Source organism: Hakea prostrata, chromosome 3, assembly GCF_041222555.1.
Source record: "Hakea prostrata isolate BN-2017 chromosome 3, UWA_Hpros_2, whole genome shotgun sequence".
In the NCBI taxonomy this organism is placed as follows: domain Eukaryota; kingdom Viridiplantae; phylum Streptophyta; class Magnoliopsida; order Proteales; family Proteaceae; genus Hakea; species Hakea prostrata.
This window is the reverse complement of record NC_142602.1, coordinates 25,203,051-25,220,186: the sequence shown is the minus strand read 5'-3', so window position 1 is coordinate 25,220,186 and position 17,136 is coordinate 25,203,051. Positions and strand designations below refer to the sequence as shown.

Genomic DNA, 17,136 nt, shown 5'->3' with positions numbered 1-17,136 from the left:
ATTTGAAGACAAAATTTGAAATTTTAAAAACATAAACTAGCTTTGAGGCATGATTATAACCAAGTAATCAGTAAATAGAACGTTTTCAAAAGATACAAAGTCCTTCTTATGCTTTTTTTAACCATGTGGGTTTGTTGCATCCTTTTATTGATCATACATTTTATTTATCTAACCTTACTTTCTACTGAGTATCCAACTCCATAACTGTTTCCATTGTAGACTTAAACTACATTCTTTCCTTTTAGAAGAGTGCTCTATAGCTTCTAAGACACAATAAGTTAAGAGAAAAAGGAAAGATGTAGAGCACTCTTAAACTACATCTTTCCCTTAAATGGTTGGAATCCCTCATGAAGGCATTCCATTACAACAACATCGTTAAAGTTACAGCTCTGTTCCCATCAGAGTATGCCATCAGAGTCTGATAAAAGAAGAACATGACAATACAACAATAGAACATTGCAGGAGATTTTGAAGTGCCTGATATCCTAAAACTCATCTCCCCTCAACTAACCACCACCACCAAAAAGGAAGGAATGCAGCCTTTGAGATTGACCAGGCTCTTCCTTGGTAAAACAGACCCAGCTCAAACCTAGGGAGGTGGTTTAAGTATCCTTTCATTTATCTACAGAAACAAGTAGTCCACTAACGAAATTTCACTTCTAAAATTGATTCTACCCAGGTTGTAAACCCCAAAGCTACTATACCCCTGCTATGTCTTTCTGCATTGTAACTGTGGAGGGATATGCAGGAATCCCAGTCCACATAGTTGGCTCTGTTAGCACAGTGACCAGAAATTCAGAATATTCCAATAGCCAAATATGCTCTCCTACCATCCCCAACAACCGTAAAAACATGAAAATAGTACCAAAAGGTTCAGCAGCGGAAAAGGGAGCTTATGTTTGTAGCTAAATTGCTGATGCAAGAGGGTTCTCTTAATAATATAAAGTTCTCAAGTCCGGTATCAATAAAGCTGGAATGCTGAAGAATATCATGCTTTGGCAGGGGATGAAGCAGTTGGTGTTACCCCTGCCAGTGAGTTGCAGGGGTCCCAGGAGGCCATCTTATTAGTTCTCCTGCTTTACCAGAAGATGATTAATAGCCATATGGGGTAAATAAAATATATCCTTCCTGTGCAAGACAATGATGGCTGCCTAAATTGGAGAGGAGAAAAGGGCAACGACAGGAGTTCGGAAGGCATGACAAGCAGAACGCACAAGGAATTTCTTTCAAAGTGCAACACAAGGAGGTCAGAGGTACATGGAAATCAAAAGAACAGTAATCCCATCAGCTCGAAGATTCATTCACCTCTATGTTCGTAGAGTTTGAAATTGTATATGACCTCAATGTAAGGTGTCTTGAAATCATGGCCAGTATACTCTTTTCTGTCTAAAATACTTCAAAGTTTTAATAGCAAAGGCCTAGTATAAAGTTGATATCAATGCCGGACACGTCTCGACACTACTACTAGACTTGCGTTAGTTCTGTATGGATCAAAAAATGTATTTGATTCTAGAGAAGGAATAATTATGATTGGCAATATCGCATCATACAAGAATAATTAATTACATGACTGTACATGGCCTGTACATTTGACTATCTGGCAGGGGTAGCCAGGAAATGGTTGTACCCCCACCACCACTGATTTGCGAACTAGAGAACAATACGCTTCATTTACTGAAACCTGATTCATTGTATTTAACAGAAGCTTTCTTGTTTAACCTCAGAGGAAGGATCTGCAACCTCGGGCTCAACTCTGTACCTGACTTCTCTGCAGCCAGCTGATAGCTCTTGACAAGCTCCAGCTGTCGTGCAACTATCTCGGAGCACCTTGGGAGTAGTTCTACAGGTTCACCGCCGGGAATCACGATGTACTCGATTGCTAGTCGAACCTCCTATTTGAAAGCAGAGTGTTTTAGTACATAACCACAAATCCATAAAAATGTAATTAAAATCAGTGGTCCAATCCTCAGCAGCAGAAACAAATTTAGACTAAATTCATCAAATCATTGTCTTTACATGTATAGAGAAGATTCATAGAAGAAGCATGAGTTACATATTCTCATACAAATTCTACTTGAAGATGCAACTAGGAGAAAAACTCGAGGGAAAAAGATACATACTTTTTAAGGTTCATGAAGGATTGAAAATTAATCTCAGACATAACAGAACTAAACAATAAAAATCAAACTACATATTTTGTTTTAAATTCAGAAAATACAACAAGAACAAGGCTGATCTCTTACTCCGGAAAGAATTGGTAACTTATCCAGTACTACTTTTCCAGAAATTATTATATCACTCTAAGTTAAAATAGTGGGTGGGTTCTCTACAATTGCAGGTGCGAATCTGCATCAGGACCCCAAGTTAAGCCACATGATGAATTGCATAAGTCTAGATTCTGTAGACCAGAATATCCCATACACGCATCAAGTTTCAACCCAAAATAGTTTGACAACTAGAAAACAAACTATTGAAGAGTTTTAGACTACCCTAGAGAACTTCAGATTGTGGACAATGGATGCATGGATATACATGGTAGCTGAAACAGCCACATAAGCATCCAAGTAGCAAAAAATTGGGTGGTAGCACAAAGAAAAAGCTTTAAATCAAAATTGAAAAAGAAAAAAGAAATATAGCATCCGGAAGTAATAACTACTACTGATTCAATCATAACTGCATGCTAAAAGCTAATAGATATATTACATATCATCCAACAGCCATAGATTTTATTAAAATATGGTTGTGAAAAGAATAATCAGTTAGCAAGATGCATGTGACGAGACATCACCTCCAAGGCATCAAGCTCCTCCAATGAGGGTTTTCTTTTCGGTGCGTCATCTTCAATTTCAATATCTGATGAATGCCTTTTGTGTGGCAAGTTCAAATTATACCCAATTGAATCCATACCGAGAATCATGCGAACTGCCTTTACCATTTGTGCCATTGTATTTGACTGCAATTATGGGCATAAAGCAATCAGAATGCTTGTATTAAAAGTAAATGGCAGAAAAAACAATAGGCGGCAGGCTACCTTGATAACAAAAATTGGCAATTGATGGAATTTAGCTACACCACGGATCCAGGGATTCTGCTTCATCTCAGAACTGGATGCTAGAATAACATCTGCTGTCCCAATGTCTCCAGTCACATCCAAATCATCCTCCAGCCCCATTACTTTTGCTACTTCTAGAACATCAGATTCTAGGATCTGAAACATAACCATTGATAGATTTTTATTGAATTAAAATTTATTCTTTGAATAAATTTTGAAACAAAACTTGCCCCTTGCTCCCCCCCCCCCCCCTTCGACATGGATCCATAAGATACCATTCTGGGGAAAGACAAGATAGCAGGCCAAGCACCTCTAATACCTTATTTGCCTATTCCCTTGGAAAAGAAAAGAAATAACAAAAAAGCAGAGGAAATCACGCAGGAATTGCTTACTTTGTTTGTGTAAATTAGAGCTGGGGAAGTCCTCCTAGTGGATCTACCAGTGCTCCATTTCTTGGTTTTCGTGATAGGAAAATCTCCAATGTCTTCAATAGGCTCTACTTGAGTACTAGTATCATCATTCTTAGTGATCTGGCTTCCTTCAACATGATGGCTCCGAAGTTCAACATTGGAGGTCACAGGCTTGTTATAATCTTCAGCATCCATATGACGCACTTCAAATAAAGGGAACTTCCCTATTTACAGGGGAAAAAGAAAAGTTTCAATCAAGATTAATGCCGGTCAAAACCTTCGGTTTGGAGCAGTTTTCTGCCACCATTTGGTTGAAATTCCAGTTGCTACAACAGAAGGTTGGTTACTCTCGTGGCCTGTCTAAGGAAATATTGGCTAGTTAATAGCCCAGGAGGGTTCAGAGAACCAATTTCCACAAAAGCCAACCCACAGTCATCTAGACCATGAATGTGTGTTACAAAGAGCCTACCAAAGGGATTCAGTGTTAATCTAAATTCCAAAATATAATAATCAATGACAACTGAGGTAAACTTCAATTGTGTTTAGAAAGGACTTTGTTAAAAGTTTAAAATGTCACAGTATATCAGTACATGTATATTCTTAGCCTTAACAATCAAAATTGTTTGATCGGACACTTAAAACGTCAAATGAACAGAAGTATAGTTACCCAGCCTCATTTTTACCAGTCAATAGGATGGTGAGGTTTCAGAAAATTTATAAAGATATGTAAACTAAGAAGACTTAAAATAGGATCAGTCGCATGTTTAAAAGAAGTATTGGGTACCTGCCAGAATAGCATCCACCGTTGCATCTAACCTGTGGTGAACACGGCACTCTGTCTTAGATATCATCTCTACAGAACATGTAAATGCTGGAGGTCCTGTCCTCTCAAGAATTGTCTTCTGTACTTTCCTTTTCTTTGCTTCCTCATCACCAAGAGTAACACTCTGTTTGCAGGTATCATTTAGTGTGTAAAAATACTTTACTCAAGGCACAACATCATAACTTTTTATATACAATATGACCATTAAAGGGTGTGCATGTATCTTAGCCTATAAAGCATTCAACAAACAATTCACCGTTATGCATCTTATATATGATGCCTGTTTCAAGTAGCTGTTACTGTAACAGGCCATTGAGAAGCATATACACTGATTAGCCATATTTCACCATTTTGAGAACTAGTCTTACAAATGCTGTTAAGATACTATAGCAGGAAGGAAATTGAAGAAACCCTAGCCTGTCAACTTATCCTGCAGATCATCTTTCAACACTCAGAGATGGTATCATGACCAGATCTCTCAAAATGGATAGCACGAGTCCAAAGAGTACACTGACTCTGCAATCTAAGGAATCCAAAGTTCTTCTGTATACCAAGATCATGCCAACTTTATTATGGGCAATTGTAACTGACCATGGTCAGAACCAGTTTATTTAAAACAATATGTCATGCATAAATTATTGATACTGTAGTGGCTCACTAACTAATGGCAAGTTCTGGAAATTCCGGTCACTGACAGAACCACTTCCATGAGCCCAAATTATTTAGGTTATAGCCTATCAGTATCAACTAGGTTCACTTTATACTAGGAGAATTGTACTTAAAGCCAGGATGCAACTCGGTTATTGAGTATCAAACCTCAATGCCACCGACAAGAATTTGCAGAGAAGGATTCTTTATTATGTTTTCGATTGACATTCCATGTGCAGTTCCAACCAATTGAACACCTCTTTGAGCAATTGTACTGGCTGCTAATGCTTCAAGCTCTGTCCCAATTTCATCAATTATAATGGTTTCAGGCATGTGATTTTCAACTGCTTCAATCATAACCTGCATGAACATTAAACAGGCTTAGAAATTAATGAAACCAAGCCATTCCTCCCCCCTGAGAGAGATGGATGTCTGCATATACAGACTGGGAGCTAATCTTGACTAATTATTGGTAATAATCTCAAGACTCACATTGTGCTGCATATTGACATTTGGGACTTGCATCCTCCGTGCACGGCCTATTCCTGAATGAGGAACATCTCCATCTCCTCCAATCTCATTTGATGTATCTACGATGATGACACGTTTCATGTGTTCATCTGCCAACATTCTAGCTATTTCTCTGTGGCAGTGCAGCACCAAAGCTTCATCAATTTGCTGGCATCAAGACCACCATGGCATCCAAATAGACAAACGTTCATAATTTTAAAATTGAGTATGAAAGCTAGGAATATGTGGCAACTGCACAACTTTTTGGATTTTTTCACTAATTCAGAAACCAAAGAATCTAGTTGTTTTAGATCCCGAGCTCAATACATTTCTTTTCATGCAACCTAGCATAAATCCCCATAAAAATACTAAGACTTCCCAATATCTCTCTCTGGCTCTCTCTTAAGAGATCTGAGGTTTATTTGGAAACTGCTTTCTGTCACCCTTTCAACCTTAACAAAAAATTATATGCCTTCATGGCTGTATTTTATTAGGAAACCTTCCTATTTTACCTCTCTTTCCAAAGGATTAGGAAACGTTTACTAAACTATCATACCTAAGATTTCGAAAGATAAGGGTTGAATTTACTAATTGGCCAATTAGGACTGGTCCAGATGATTTGACACATCCAGTTCATTCCAAAAAACTCTATAATGGCCGACTTTTCAGATCTGGAGCTGATTCCATATTTTCAGATGTTGATCTTTCCATTTTTTAAAAATTACATTCTCAGTCTGACCCTTTTCTGCATTCATAACAGCAGAAGTTTATCTTCTTCCACCTATGATTTGTCCTCCATTGACAGGTGTTCTATGGCTCTCTCTCCCCCAACTTCGTCTCTAAGTGCCAGGTTTACTTAGTTTCAAATTTTCATTTTCTTAATTTTTAACCTTCCAACGAAAATGTGATTGTTGTGGGATTTTTCGTTTTCAATTTTGCTTTTATCTAACATCCTAGTTTGGTGATTCCAGAAAGAATTGGAGGAGTGCAGTAGCTCAACATAATGACCATTGGATAAAGAAAAGAAGAAACAAAACAAAGGTGCTGGGTGTTTATAACCTTTGGTGTATTTGAATGTCTAGCTAGAACCTCAAAATTTATGTGCTTGTAAAGGTACACCAGTCAATATTTGAAGATCAATAGGAAAATGAAACAATACTCAACATGCTCATTCAGAAGAAACAGATTTGGCAGTAACTGATAACAAAGTTTACACATAAAGACATAGCTTATACTGCTTCCTAAAGGAAAAAGAAATGTTAATACCTGATTAATGTTGTTTTACCAACACCAGGGGGCCCTATGACCAGGATAGATCCTCCTCCCTCTACCAAGTCTCGTATCATTTCTGCGCTTCCAGATATAGCACGGCCGAATCGACAAGTTAAGCCAATTATTTGCTTCTTACGGTTTCGGATAGCACTAATACGGTGCAGGGAATGATTAATCCCAGAACGATTGTCATCAGAAAATTCACCAACCTGGAGGCATCAAAATTGTAACAAAAAGGTCATCTACCATTTACATTTCTACAATATCCCTATACAAATAACATCTAATGCCTCCTGCATGCATCTCCTTGCTAGCTAGTTCCCCCCCCCCCCCCCTCTCAATCCAAGACTTGACAATTCGGATTCAATGTGTTCGGTCTGTTAACATGTAACACCCCTTCTGTCACAAGAGTATAGAAAGGAAGCTTTAAAGCTTAACACTGGACACTCTTCTCCTCAGCCCCTCCAAATGTTAAGGTCAAAGTGCTAAGTACACATAAAATAATTAATTTTGGGTTCTATCGTGGTCTTCGTAGGAGAAACAGTAAAAAAGTGATTAGAGGTTCCCAAACGGAATTGAATTGTTGTTACATAAATGAAAAAAGGAGTGAGGTAGAAAATTTACCCTGGAGACGGCGTGCTTCAGATCTTCGAGGTTCACGGGGTGCTCGGACATCACCCAATCACCCGAAGGGAAGCGAGCGAGAGGCTTCCGACCCAAATCCATAACCACTTCAATCAAATTGGCAATCTCAGAGTGGCGGAGCAGCTCCATGCGCATCCTCGAAGGAATCAAGTGCAGGAACAAGTCCAATTCTGAAGCAGCTTCAGCTTCAGCCGTCGACGAAGTCGACGTGGAAGGCGTTGGCGAGGGTAAGAGAGGGCCATTTGCGGCAGAGAAGCGATCACTGGGGCGACGAATTTCAGGAGATCGAAGCGACGAAGACGGCAAACCAATCCCACGGACAGAAGATGAAGAAGTAGAAATTCCCCTACGCGAGCGACGTGTTCGACGAAACGAAGAAGAAACCGAGGAAACAAGGTTGGAATTGTGAAGGTAAGTGAAGGCCGAGAGCGGAATCTGGTTCATAGATTGCCATGAGTTGTGCAGATCGATCAGCATGAAACGTGAATTCAAAGTTGGCATATTGCACAGACAAAGAGAGCCAGCAGAAGAAGAAGAGACTTGAGAGTGCAGAGAGAGTGAAAGTCTCTGAAGTAATTTATTAATTGTTTTTCATGTTAGATTAACTGAATCAAGAACCAATTGGAGGAGAAGGAGAAGAACGAATTGGAAAAGAAGAAGAAGAAGAAGCAAGGAATAGGAGAAGATTCCAGGGGATCTCCTCCTATATCGCAAGGGAGGTGGGCCTCCGAAGAAGATGGAATAAACGGTTACCCACCGTTGTGTTGTGTTGAGTTGAGTTGAGACTTGAGAGCTTCTTGTCGTTGGCGTGGCTCGTGGCTCGCGAGGAAGGGAGGCTGCTTGGAATCTACGGTCAACAGTCCACACCAATAAATGAACAGCTTGGATTGAGTTTCGTTCACCTACTTATCTTTTAGTAGTAGTAGTCAGTTTGTATACTTGTACCGTTAAGCGTCGGCAGTAGGTAAACGAACTTGTCTATTGTTTTGGCGTACCTTCGTGCTTCGTTAGACCAAAAACCAATCACAATAATTGATTGAGGCTTGCACTGCTTCATGGATGTGGACCAGAGTTAGTTCGGTTCGGTTCCGTTCGGTCCGGTTTATATTGAATCTGATTTCAATCAGCATCAGAAAAGTGAAGATGAGCCTAGGGCCTAGGGCCTAGGGGTGGTTTGGTTAGCTGATGGTTGCTGTTGGGCTAAAGGGAAGAGGCCAATCTAGTTGGAAATTATGCTTGATGCCTTGATGGGGTGACTTCCGCTTGAACGGGCTGGGCTAACTGCTAGGGTATCCTTGTGGGCTCAGTATGGGCTTGCTGAAGAATAGAAGGGAAGTGGGCTTGGCTCCACAATAGGGTGCGGGTAACGCAGGAAAGCTGGGCTGTGGTGTGGTATTTTTCAAATATAAATTCAAATTTACATCATTTTAAAAATTTTAGTTACTTTTATAAAACCTCTCTGGTCAAACCAATTTTGAACTTTTTCCATTTTAGTTTGAAATTTTAATTTTGAAAATGTAATTTTTTTTTTATGAGATATAAGTTTTAAGAGTACAAAGTGATGTAACCTAAATTTAAACTTGATGGTATGGAGAATACACGAGCAAAGAGCTCATGGCACCCTTACAAAGATCAAGTAGCCATGGAGAGGATTTCGATCACTTTGTTACATTGACAAGGCCTCTCTGTTGTCAAAAGTATCAACCACATGGTTGAGGAACCTTCATAAAAACTAAAAGTTACAAGAGTTTGAACAAGCCAACTAAAGAAAAGATGTCTTGAACTAGAGTAAACACTTCCAATTCTGGTGCTTTCCTTTGTTGCAACAGATTAACTGCTTCATGAGAGTCAAATTTTATAATGACTCTTGGCACTCCCTTCTCTAGGGATAACAATAGATTGACAATGAACTTAGCTCCTCAAAATGTTGATAATAACGGGACAACCAAGATTGAGGAATCGATAAGAAAGTGTTTTTTTTTTTTTGGGTAAGGGAGTTGACAAGAAAATTGCTAGTGTTTTATGTGCTAATTGATATTAAGTTTATGAAAGACTCTTATAAATGACTCACATTTGATTGCAGAAGAGGATTTATATACTTCTATTTTCCAACTTATAAAAAATCATTTTGCAAAAGATAATGCCAAATGTGTTTTTGATCAAAAAATCTATTTTATTTTACTTATTAGTTAGCAAACGATTTTCATATTTTTATCCAAAATGAGTTATTAGAACTGATTTTTTGAAAAACAAATAAAAATATGTGTCAAAGTCAAACACTGCCTAAGGAGTGTTGTCATTACCAATTGAGCAACTCTTTGATGGTAAGAGTTTGTACTTTTATATAATAGTATGATATAGTATAGTATAAGAAAAATGGATGTTACGAATGATAAGGATTTACCTTTTTCTTTTCATTTTTTAAGGGCGTTTTTTGAAAATAAAAAAGTTGGATAGTTTTTTGGTGTGGGATAAAATACACTGAAATATTTTTTTGGTTGTAAACAATAGTTTAAGGAGAGAAATAAGGGAGACGGGCATAGAGATAAGAAGGTGTTAGTTGAAGATGTGCAAAAGATAGATGGGGCTTTTTGTTTGTGGTGTGATTTAAGGTATATCATATAATAAGGAGGTGGTGAAAATGTATGTTGTTTTAAAGGAATGATATTTTAGCCCAAAAGAATGAATTCACATTATCTACAATTTTGCCTCCCACAATTCCCTACAATGGCTGTGGCATTTAATTATCCAACGATCATAATTAAAACCCAATTATTAGGAAAATGTTGATCTATGTATCTTCTCCAATAATTTCTCCCAAACTCTAAATTCTTTTTCTTTTTTCTTTACGGCGGCAGGTCAACCATGAAGCCAGCCTTTGCAAACTCCATAATCTCCATTTTTAGATGTTAAAATAACGTCCTTCACATTATTAATGGCAAATTCCATTTTACAGGTTAAGAATAAGCCATTTATCTTCTACCAAAAAAAATTAAAAATAAGCCATTTATCTTTTACACTGCCAAGGCAATCTAAAAGGCGTTCGCCCATGAAATTATCATTAGAGATCATCGTTTTCAGAATGTCAGATCAAGGGAGTTCTTGTTCTTGGATGGGTTGCTGCTGCAATTAAAGCTGTCTTGTATATGCTCTCAGAACGCGTTCTAGGCCTAGAATGGATTCCATTCTGCATTATCCTGAAGAGTATGATCAAAAAGAAAAGTACGTACGTACGTGTGGTTTCTTCACAACACTTGAAAAGTTTCTGTGCTTGGAGGTCTGTTTTTGGCTCCCCCACCAGCCATTAAAAAAAAAAGGACTGATTAATTGAGATATACAAATCATTCTATTTGGTAGCAAATGTTGGAAGAGGTGTGTAACTTTGATTTTAGATGGACTTATTTTGATTTTTTTTGAATTGTTTTAGGTTTTGAGCTGAAGCAATATAAAAGAACTGTGAATCCATCCTTCCAAGCACTTCTCCCAATCTTATTTACCTTCAAGACCTTCTTATATAAGGTAAGATTTCTAATTTGCTCCCTCTCCTCAATTAGGAATTTGGGCTGAAAATTAAATTTAAGTTTTGAGTTCACTAATTAGAACCATCAATTGTCTTATTCTCTACATAATTGGGATATATCATTGCACTTAATATTCTTGTCTGCTAAATTATTTGATTAAAGAACAACAAATCACTCTTGAATGCATATGATAAACTTCCTAATTGATTGGCACCTCACCATTTAAAAAAAATTGATACTGGTTTGTTACAATTAGGAGACTACTAATAAGGAATTGAAAACGGATTAAGTTAGAATTGGCCTCACCCAATTCCAAAGCCTTTTTAAAACTCTGCAGGAACACTAACACGTGAAAGCTGAACAAGACCATTTATATAGATGATGGGATTTGTAATACCCGTGAGGAAATTGCAGAGGCACAGTTCAGCTACTTCAGCTTTCTGTCGATAATCCTTTTAAATTTTACATGTTAAACCCACCCCAACAAAAGCAGGAGGAGAGACACCCACACGCCAGGGACCGGGCACGGCCCAGAAGGGGAGTCATCCTGCAAAAACTTTACCTATAGATGGGATGGAACCAACATTTTATGAGGAAACATAACAACCATCAGGCATAACAAAACATTACATGCAATGTTTACCCCTTCTCAATCAGCAACTGAAAGCTAAATTTGTTTTAGGTGTAGGACCTTTCTTATGTCTCCCTGTTTATTATTATTCATTTTTAGTAAATAAAGTTTCAATTATATGTATTATATGTGTGTTTGAATTAAAGTTTCATGAGATCTTAGACTAGAAATGGCCCAGACAGTTATTATAAGAGAGTTAGCCAATAAATGCCATGTGAGTGCTTACATTTATGGTTTTACATTATTGTTGTAGCATTTAATATGACATTGGCTAATTATGTCACTACAGTTAATGTTGCTTGGTTGTCAAGAAAATGAAGGATGGTAATTCATAACCAATTCAAGTGATTCATAATAGATGCTTCACAGCTAAGAAATTAAACTCACCATAATCCCTAACCAATTTAAGTGATTCATAATTGATAACTATGGAACTCTTTTTGCCATTTATAACACAAATTCAACACTCTTTTAGCTATTGATGAATTAAGGAGAAGAGCTGATACAAATTATGAAATCTACTACAAACTTGTAACAGCAATTGGTTGTTGGATAGCCAAAATAAACGGCAGCTCAACCATAAGCTTCCTTTCCTAAAAAATTTGCCATGCTGTTAGAGAATTTTAGAACAAGTTAGACCAAAGCATCTTGAAGAATAATTGCAGTCAAAAGTCAAGACAACAGCTAGAAATAATTGGTTCATCTGGTCTTTGTGAGATAATTTTTCACTGAATTCTAGAATGAGACAAATGAGAATTAAATTCAACACGGTAGATCTCAGAATTGAAAATTTCAGTATTAGACAAATCTTTCTCAACGACTTCCCAATATTTTCTGATAAAATTTTGGTGAAATTCCATCAACTCCAGGGAAAGAGAGCCAATTTTATCTCCAGTTGATCCAAGTGTCTGAACTTTTAGATCTGAAGGATGAAATTCAAGTTGATTGGAACTTAATTATTTATCAAAAGAAGCTGTTTATTTATTTTTCAAAGTAGGTATGAGGTGTTAAGGAGCATAACCAAGCTGGCTTGTGGAAGGATCTATACCATTAATAATGGGTTTAAACCTTAAAAGGCAGAATCAACCACTTTACCCCACACGCCCACGCCCACACACATTTAAGTCGAGCTTATTATTATACTCTTTTGTTCTTCATCATAATGGGTTTATTATTGGATTATGAAGAAAAGAAATCTAGGGGCCAAAGAACACCACATATGATGACTCAATCCTTGAGCTTTTCTATAAAAACTTTCCAAAGCAAATCTTTTCTTTTTTCTTCTTTTTGGGTTTTTCAGATCAAACCCAATCTCTTGAATGACAAATTTCTCCATACATGAAAGATCAGTATATTCTTCTTTGAACTCAGCTCAGCTGTTGTGACGAAGGAGAGGTGAGTCTGAACGATCAGGGGAAGACGACGAAGCTCTTTCAGAGAACCCTTTTCGAGTACTCTAAGATACCCAACTTTCACAGGTATCGGGACCCAGGTAGAGAGAGAGAGAGGCGCTTCATTTTAGCTTCGTAAAAAGCTGCTCTTTTATCGATCTTTTCGCCTGTCTGGCACTAATTTAATATGGGTTGTTCTGAATCTTGTTCACAAGCATATCTTTGAAACTGATTTTGTAATCTGTCAATTTATTTATTTATTTCTTTTCATGTTCCCACCTCCTGAGATTGTTCTTAGTTGCAGAGAAGTTTTATTCTGTTCTACTTCCCAGTCAGAGCTTCCTTCTTGATGTGAACTTGTCCTCTCTGCATCTTCAACCTAGAGCTTGAAGAATATTGTGGTCATTTTTTCCCCCTTATCTCGTCTCATCACTTATTCTTTATACAACAAAGGAGCTGAAACCGCAACTCTTGGTGGGTGTGGGTCGCATGACACATCTACACCATGTGACCGACCTTCTTTGTCTAATCTGTCATCCTGCAACGAGTCCAAGCAGAGAAGAAAATTAAAAACTAGACAGAAAGACTTCAAAACCCCCAAAAGAAACCTAGGGGTGAAAAAAAAAATCTCTTTTACTAACCAAACTTGGTTTCTTTGTATACTCTTCCAGCTTCAACCAGCACTGAAAACCATTAAATCCAGTTTTTTGGATTATTTTTGCTTCTAAAATTTGAGAAATGGTGTTCAGAAGAACAAGCAAGAGCAAACGCTACACGCAAGAGAAATGTTTTAGATATTTGAGATGGGTCATTTGCTTTTCCGTAAGCCTCTGTGTCTTTAGTACTTACCTCATCAGTAGCTTCAGCACACCCATATCACTGGATAGAGCCACCGTCTCTACTTCGCGAACCAGTAGTGCTTCCCGAGCAATATTCGAAGCAAACACGACGGATCTGCAACAACCCAGAAGCCAAAAACCGGTCTTTTCTCAAGGTTTAATCCTCTAACAAAGCATCTTCGGTTTCATCTGGTTACTTGTATCCTCATTTGTTCCTCTGTCTCAGGTGTGTTTAACGATCTGAAGATATATATCTACAATCTTCCCCCCAAATACAACGAAGATTGGCTAGCAAACGAGCGGTGCAGCAAGCATCTGTTCGCTGCGGAAGTGGCTATACACAAGGCTCTGTTGAGTAGCGATGTAAGGACGCTCGACCCATGGGAAGCCGATTTCTTCTTTGTCCCTGTTTACGTTTCCTGCAACTTCAGTCCTGAAAATGGGTTTCCGGCGATTGGTCAAGCGCGGCCTATGTTAGCGTCCGCGATTCGCCTCATCTCTTCAGAAGTGCCGTTCTGGAATCGAAGTGGTGGGGCTGATCATATTTTCGTTGCTTCCCACGATTATGGAGCGTGCTTTCACGCTATGGTGAGTCCAAAATCTACTTTTGGTTGAAAGATTTGAGATTCCCCCTCTACAATTTTTTTCCCTTCTTTCTTTTGCTTCAAAAAATGATAATTTCGAATTGAATTCGATTAATCAGAAGTGATATGTCTTGGATTCTGAAGGAGGACGAAGCTATAGCAAATGGAATTCCAGAGTTCTTGAAGAAATCTATTATATTACAGACATTTGGAGTTAGATACAGGCATCCGTGTCAAGATGTGGAGCATGTGTTGATTCCACCCTATGTGTCGCCGGAAAGTTTACAATCAACTCTCGATAGAGTGCCGGCGAACGGCAAAAAGGACATCTGGGTTTACTTCCGAGGAAAGATGGAAGCTCATCCCAAGAACGCCGGTGGACATTTTTACAGCAGGTAAGAATCTCTTCCTCTGCAACTCGAAAGTCGAAATTACAGGAATAACCCTGAAAACATTTCAATTCAAAATTTTGACTGGCTGGTTCTGGTTGGTAACATTAAATACCAAGGAAACGGGTCAAAATTCAAAATTTCATGCCCTTTTTTGACTTTTTCTTCTGGGAACTGAACTCTTCTTCTTCGTAATATTCGTCCGTCGTCGTCTTTAATTTTAACGTAATTTCCAGGAGGGTTAGAACGGTCATATGGCAGAAGTACCATAGGAAACGAAAATTTTACATGAAGCGGCAGCGGTACGATGGGTATCAATCAGAGATCGCGCGGTCGGTTTTCTGCCTCTGTCCACTAGGGTGGGCCCCATGGAGTCCGAGACTGGTTGAATCGGTGGCTCTGGGTTGCGTTCCAGTGGTAATCGCCGACGGCATTAAATTGCCGTTCCTGGATGCTGTTCGGTGGTCGGAGATCTCGCTGACGGTGGCGGAGAAAGACGTGGGAAAGAAGTTGGGAAAAATACTGGAGCACGTGACGGCGACAAATCTCTCAGACATCCAGAGGAGACTGTGGGACCCAGCGATAAGGCGGGCCCTACTTTATAACGAGGAGGTCCAGGTTGGAGATGCGACATGGCAGGTTCTGGATGCCCTATCTCGGAAACTAGATAGGTCTCACAGGGGTTCAAGGTTGCATGGCCAACCTCTGTATGACACGTAAGCTCGATCGAGTGGTAAGAGTATTGATAGATTGATAGACCGCTTGAGCCAGCATGGACGTTTATTCGGAAGCAAGATTAATAGATGACAGAGAGGCTATGATAAGGCAGTGGGTCCCAACTACCAGGAAACCGCAGGAATTGTGCGGTGGTTCATTATGGCGGTTTTAAATTAAATGAACCGGTGGGTGTTCAAAACCGTATAAGTCACGGAATCATAAACATTGGAGGAGCCCAGTTGGAGTTGGAGGGGTACGGTGACAGGCTGGCTGACAGCATTTTTTTGGGTTCTAGGAATTTTCTGTCCTATATTGTCCCTGTGAAATATCATAGAGCCCATAATTTCACGGCCTTCGCAACTCAGGAACAAAAGGTTAATATTGTAATTTTTGTACACTGTAGTAGTATTTTTTTCTTTTCTTTTGAAAAGCTCGATAGATAGATAATACATGGTTTTGACTTCGTTGGTGGTTTTAGGGTTTAATAATATTGTTATGATTCCATCGATTTCATTAATTAATTTGGATTAAACATTAAATGGTTGGATCTAGAGTTTCAAAGATGGAATAAAATTTACTTTTTCCAAACCAACTCTGAATCTAGACCTAACATGTTCTGTTCTGTTCTGTTCTATTCAGTGCATAGAGATCCAGTAGTAGTCATTGGAGATGCGCATTAGTTTGAAACCTAATCAAACGAGAGTTTTGCTCCTACATTAGATGATCAGTATCCTTATGAAATGCAATAATCAAGCTTCTAGCATTTTTGCTTTCACTGATGATCATGTTAGTATGCTAACTACAGTCCGGCTGTTAATCATACGTTGCTTAGGAACTAATCTTGTGAACTCAAGATCACACAGCTAGCTTGATTGGTACCTAATTAAGCACCAACCCCTAGCTAAGCTTGTATCCTAGCTGTGACATTGACTTAGAAGATCTTCTTAAAACCCTAAACTCTAAACTCTAATGTGAATACTCTTAATCAAAGCCAAATAAGGATATGAACTTCCAATTCCCTATACCTCTTGCTTTGACATTCATTGATTTCCCAAATTCCCAATTGATTGATGTCGCTTATTTATCTGACTTTACCCTCGGAGGTGGTCCATCAATAGCGGATTCAAGTCGGAATCAATCTACACAGATCCAACGACAACAAATCCCATACGTACTTGATGCCAACCTTTCTCTTTTTTCTCAAGTAGAGAGAGAATAAGGCGTGGATAATTAGAAAGACTAGGTTTTTCTTAATCAAAATATCAGGAGGAGGCTTAATTGAGCGTAGGTTGGGTTCACATCATAACATACGAAGGAATTAATATATATATATTATTAAAAAAATACAAAAGATATGTACCAATAAAGGGAAAAGGATCAATGGATTGGACGAAATTAATGATCAACCCCCACCTCATGAAAGATTGAAATTTTGCCATGTTAATGCCTTCTGATGTATCATGGAAGCATGAATCATGCTCATTAGAAAAACTGTTCTTCATATAATTATGAAACCGCATTTTCTCATAACCCCACTCCATGCATGCATATGTTGATGGATGATTGATATGGTTCAAAAAAAATTGTCGCCAAACAACTAATCTTTGAGAATAACTAATGACAAATATAGAATAATTAATTTCTACTAGATTAAAGTTTGGATCCTCAACTCAATAGCTAAATTTTCTAATAACAAGGAAAACC

At 38.3% G+C, this 17,136-nt stretch overlaps 2 protein-coding genes across 2 annotated transcripts; one reads left to right on the top strand and one right to left on the bottom strand.

Annotated features, from left to right (window-relative positions):
- Positions 1-1,186: 1,186 nt before the first annotated feature.
- Positions 1,187-8,107, bottom strand: SPD1 (P-loop containing nucleoside triphosphate hydrolases superfamily protein). The gene is made up of 9 exons (XM_089150032.1): positions 7,340-8,107; positions 6,710-6,924; positions 5,426-5,576; positions 5,102-5,293; positions 4,247-4,409; positions 3,445-3,686; positions 3,032-3,208; positions 2,789-2,953; positions 1,187-1,892 (listed from the first exon to the last, which is right to left on the bottom strand). The coding sequence occupies exons 1-9, from the start codon at positions 7,859-7,861 to the stop codon at positions 1,668-1,670; spliced, it is 2,052 nt and encodes a 683-aa protein (XP_089006158.1). The 5' UTR covers positions 7,862-8,107; the 3' UTR covers positions 1,187-1,667.
- Positions 8,108-12,689: 4,582 nt separating this feature from the next.
- LOC149021853 (putative glucuronoxylan glucuronosyltransferase IRX7) lies at positions 12,690-16,538 on the top strand. The gene is made up of 4 exons (XM_089150031.1): positions 12,690-13,897; positions 13,969-14,330; positions 14,471-14,721; positions 14,952-16,538. Exons 1-4 carry the CDS (start codon positions 13,642-13,644, stop codon positions 15,433-15,435), a joined length of 1,353 nt encoding a protein of 450 aa, XP_089006157.1. The 5' UTR covers positions 12,690-13,641; the 3' UTR covers positions 15,436-16,538.
- The last annotated feature ends 598 nt before the right edge of the window (positions 16,539-17,136 follow it).